This window comes from Temnothorax curvispinosus, unplaced genomic scaffold (assembly GCF_003070985.1).
Source record: "Temnothorax curvispinosus isolate PA1 unplaced genomic scaffold, ASM307098v1 QBEX01007843.1, whole genome shotgun sequence".
NCBI classification, from domain to species: Eukaryota; Metazoa; Arthropoda; class Insecta; order Hymenoptera; family Formicidae; genus Temnothorax; species Temnothorax curvispinosus.
In genome coordinates, this window is record NW_020217623.1 from 1 (window position 1) to 2,608 (window position 2,608).

The 2,608-nt window shown below is 34.0% G+C and overlaps 1 protein-coding gene across 1 annotated transcript; it reads right to left on the reverse strand.

The window, feature by feature from the left end:
- Positions 1-6: 6 nt before the first annotated feature.
- Positions 7-2,394, reverse strand: LOC112457543 (apoptosis inhibitor 5). The gene is made up of 8 exons (XM_025020678.1): positions 2,148-2,394; positions 1,881-2,046; positions 1,601-1,761; positions 1,324-1,521; positions 1,013-1,204; positions 488-871; positions 205-355; positions 7-116 (listed from the first exon to the last, which is right to left on the reverse strand). The coding sequence occupies exons 1-8, from the start codon at positions 2,151-2,153 to the stop codon at positions 28-30; spliced, it is 1,347 nt and encodes a 448-aa protein (XP_024876446.1). The 5' UTR covers positions 2,154-2,394; the 3' UTR covers positions 7-27.
- Positions 2,395-2,608: the final 214 nt, after the last annotated feature.

Consider the following 2,608-nt stretch of genomic DNA (forward strand, 5'->3'; position numbering starts at 1 on the left):
TGTTTTCAAGTGTAATGAATTTCAAAATTAATAAAAATTCTTTCGCCACGGACCACGACCTCTAGTCCTGAATCCACCTCTTCCTCGAGGTCTGTTACCTTTGAATCTACCGCGGCCTAAAAACAATAAGTAAAATTAATGATAATTATGGCTGTATACTAAAATTTGTCTCTTTTCAAGTTTCAACACATTCGCCTAACTCACCATAATTTGATATGTTTGAACTGTATTTGCCACTAGGAGGTGTATATATTTCCCTTTTGTTGTTTTTATCTTCCTTATTACGTTTATTCGGACTGCTGTCATTTCCAAATGTGATCGGTGTATGTCTCTTCTGAGCAGAATTCTTCTCGCTCTAAAACAGACACGAAATTAATAAAATCAAACTATTGCAAGTCAAAGCACTCACGAATGTAAATTGTAGATACATTTATTTGCGCGAAAAACACTGTTAGAATTTATAACGGTTGTATTGAAAATTAATTACCTTTTTGTCATTGCATGGCGTTTTCCATGAGAGATGTATAATGCTTTTAAAGCTAGGAGGTGAATGAAACAGATCCTTGATTAAAGTATTGATGTTGTTGGTTGTTTTTAGTGCCACAACTTTTAACTGATTTTCCTCAGATTTCAATTCCTCTTCTGTCTTTCCACTGATAGCTTCACGTAATTTCTTTATGTAACCTTGAATGCCCCTCGCAAAATATTGCAATCTTAGTCGAAATTCTTTGAGCTGCTCTGGATCTTTTATCAAAAATTCAGGCGTCTGCTTACACAGTTTGTGAAAAGCGTACATTAAACATTCCACGTGACTAAATTGTAACTTTGGTACATCAGTAATTTCTGTAGCTGGAGGAAGTGGCATATAGGTCTGAAATAAATGAAGTGAAAAATAAACAATAACGATAAGCAATATGCAATAATTTTGATCAATGAAATATGAATATTAAATATCAGGTGCGAAAATATATGAGATTATTAAAATATGTGAGAATAAAGACGCAGTACTTACAATAAGAGTATTGTAAAGCTGTTGAACTTTATCTTCGGGTTTTTCAATAGTTCCACAAAACACAGTTAATTCAGCAAGCAACTTTAACAGTTCCAGTTGAATATCTCTACCATCGGGGGAAGTCATCAGGGAAAGATGGGGTAGAACTTGCACGCAAATGTATGAAACGAATTTTGACGAGTCTATCTGTGACTGAAAAGGGATAAGAATATCGAAACATAAATACAATATTAATTATAAACAAATATATGCAACATATACGTATAAAATATTAAATCGCGTTTGAATATTGAGAACATGTAAATACATACACTGAAAAATGGAAGAGCATGTTTAACACATTGAACTAATCTGTTCCACTGTTCGACATTAGTATGCTTGAAAGGTACAGATAATTCAGCTTGTTCTATTGTAATATCAATCAATTCTTGTTGACCAGTGACGGTAGATCCCAATCTAGTCCATGCAAGGATCTCCATAATACTGTGGAATTCGTCAGCAGTCACATCCTATAAATAAAAGATATTAATTAAAGAAAAGAGCGCATGTGTATGCATTATTATAATATTAGAAATCATATAAAATTACCTGTAATACTTTTTTACATTCTGCAATCAACAAATCTTCTGGTTCCTTCGTGATAATGTCACGTCCTAATGCTTTAAGTTTGGTAGCCAAAAATTTTATACAACGTTCTCTCGTTCCATCGTCGCCATTAATGATCTGGCTAAAAAATCCGCTCAAAGTACCTATAAATCCAAAGTTGTTTTTATCCAACAATTGAACATACAGTCACAAACTGATAAATGTCAAACTGAATCCAAATCGGATGAATTTGTAGGCATTATTGTAACTCATCGAATAATACCTTTCGGGTCGCTCTTCATAAGCGACATAATACTGTTATGTACAACTGCTAGCTCTGAAGTGTCCTCGGCTTGCAGTAATTGTGCTAAGATATCTGCAATTCTCGCCGTATGTTCCTTATTATCTTTACAAAGTGCTGGTAAATCCTTAATAGCTTGCTTTCGAATCTGTAAAGAAAATAAGGATCGTATATACGCAATTTATTACTTCGACTACTAAAGCACGTTCAAAAAGCTGGAAGTGGCTCGATCCTCATTTGAAAACTTACAGCCATATCTTCATCTTCGCATAGGTCCAAATGAGCGTCTATAGCTTGATCCGCTAGTTTCGGGAAATGCTTGAAGAACCTAGCGATGAATTGCGACGCCAGGCGTTTTTCCTTAGGCGATCCTTTAACTGCCGTTAGTATTTCCAGGTATTCTTTTTCATGCTACAACAAACGGTATTCAAGATAACTCGCAAGTACGATAAGATGTTTCCTTGGTAAATTTATATGATAACGCTTTGAAAGATTTAAAGAAATAACAGGACTTGATGGGTACAAGCCAAACATGCTATTATTGGAACAAATCTATATATATAAACTTGAAAACACAGTATATATTTAATATACATATGTATTCTAGATTGGAGCCAATCTTCTTCTATCTAATTTCTATCATTCACCTCTTCCAGATAAATAATAGAAATGTAAAAGATCAGCTCCAACCATTTGATTTTATACGTGGG

Excerpts from the sequence above, each read along its gene's own strand:
- LOC112457543 (XM_025020678.1), bottom strand. Across the intron at positions 1,762-1,880 it reads TATGAAGAGCGACCCGAAAG|GTACTTTGAGCGGATTTTTT; the intron begins GTATTATTCGAT and ends TTGGATTTATAG. Across the intron at positions 356-487 it reads CGCCATGCAATGACAAAAAG|AGCGAGAAGAATTCTGCTCA; the intron begins GTAATTAATTTT and ends TGTCTGTTTTAG.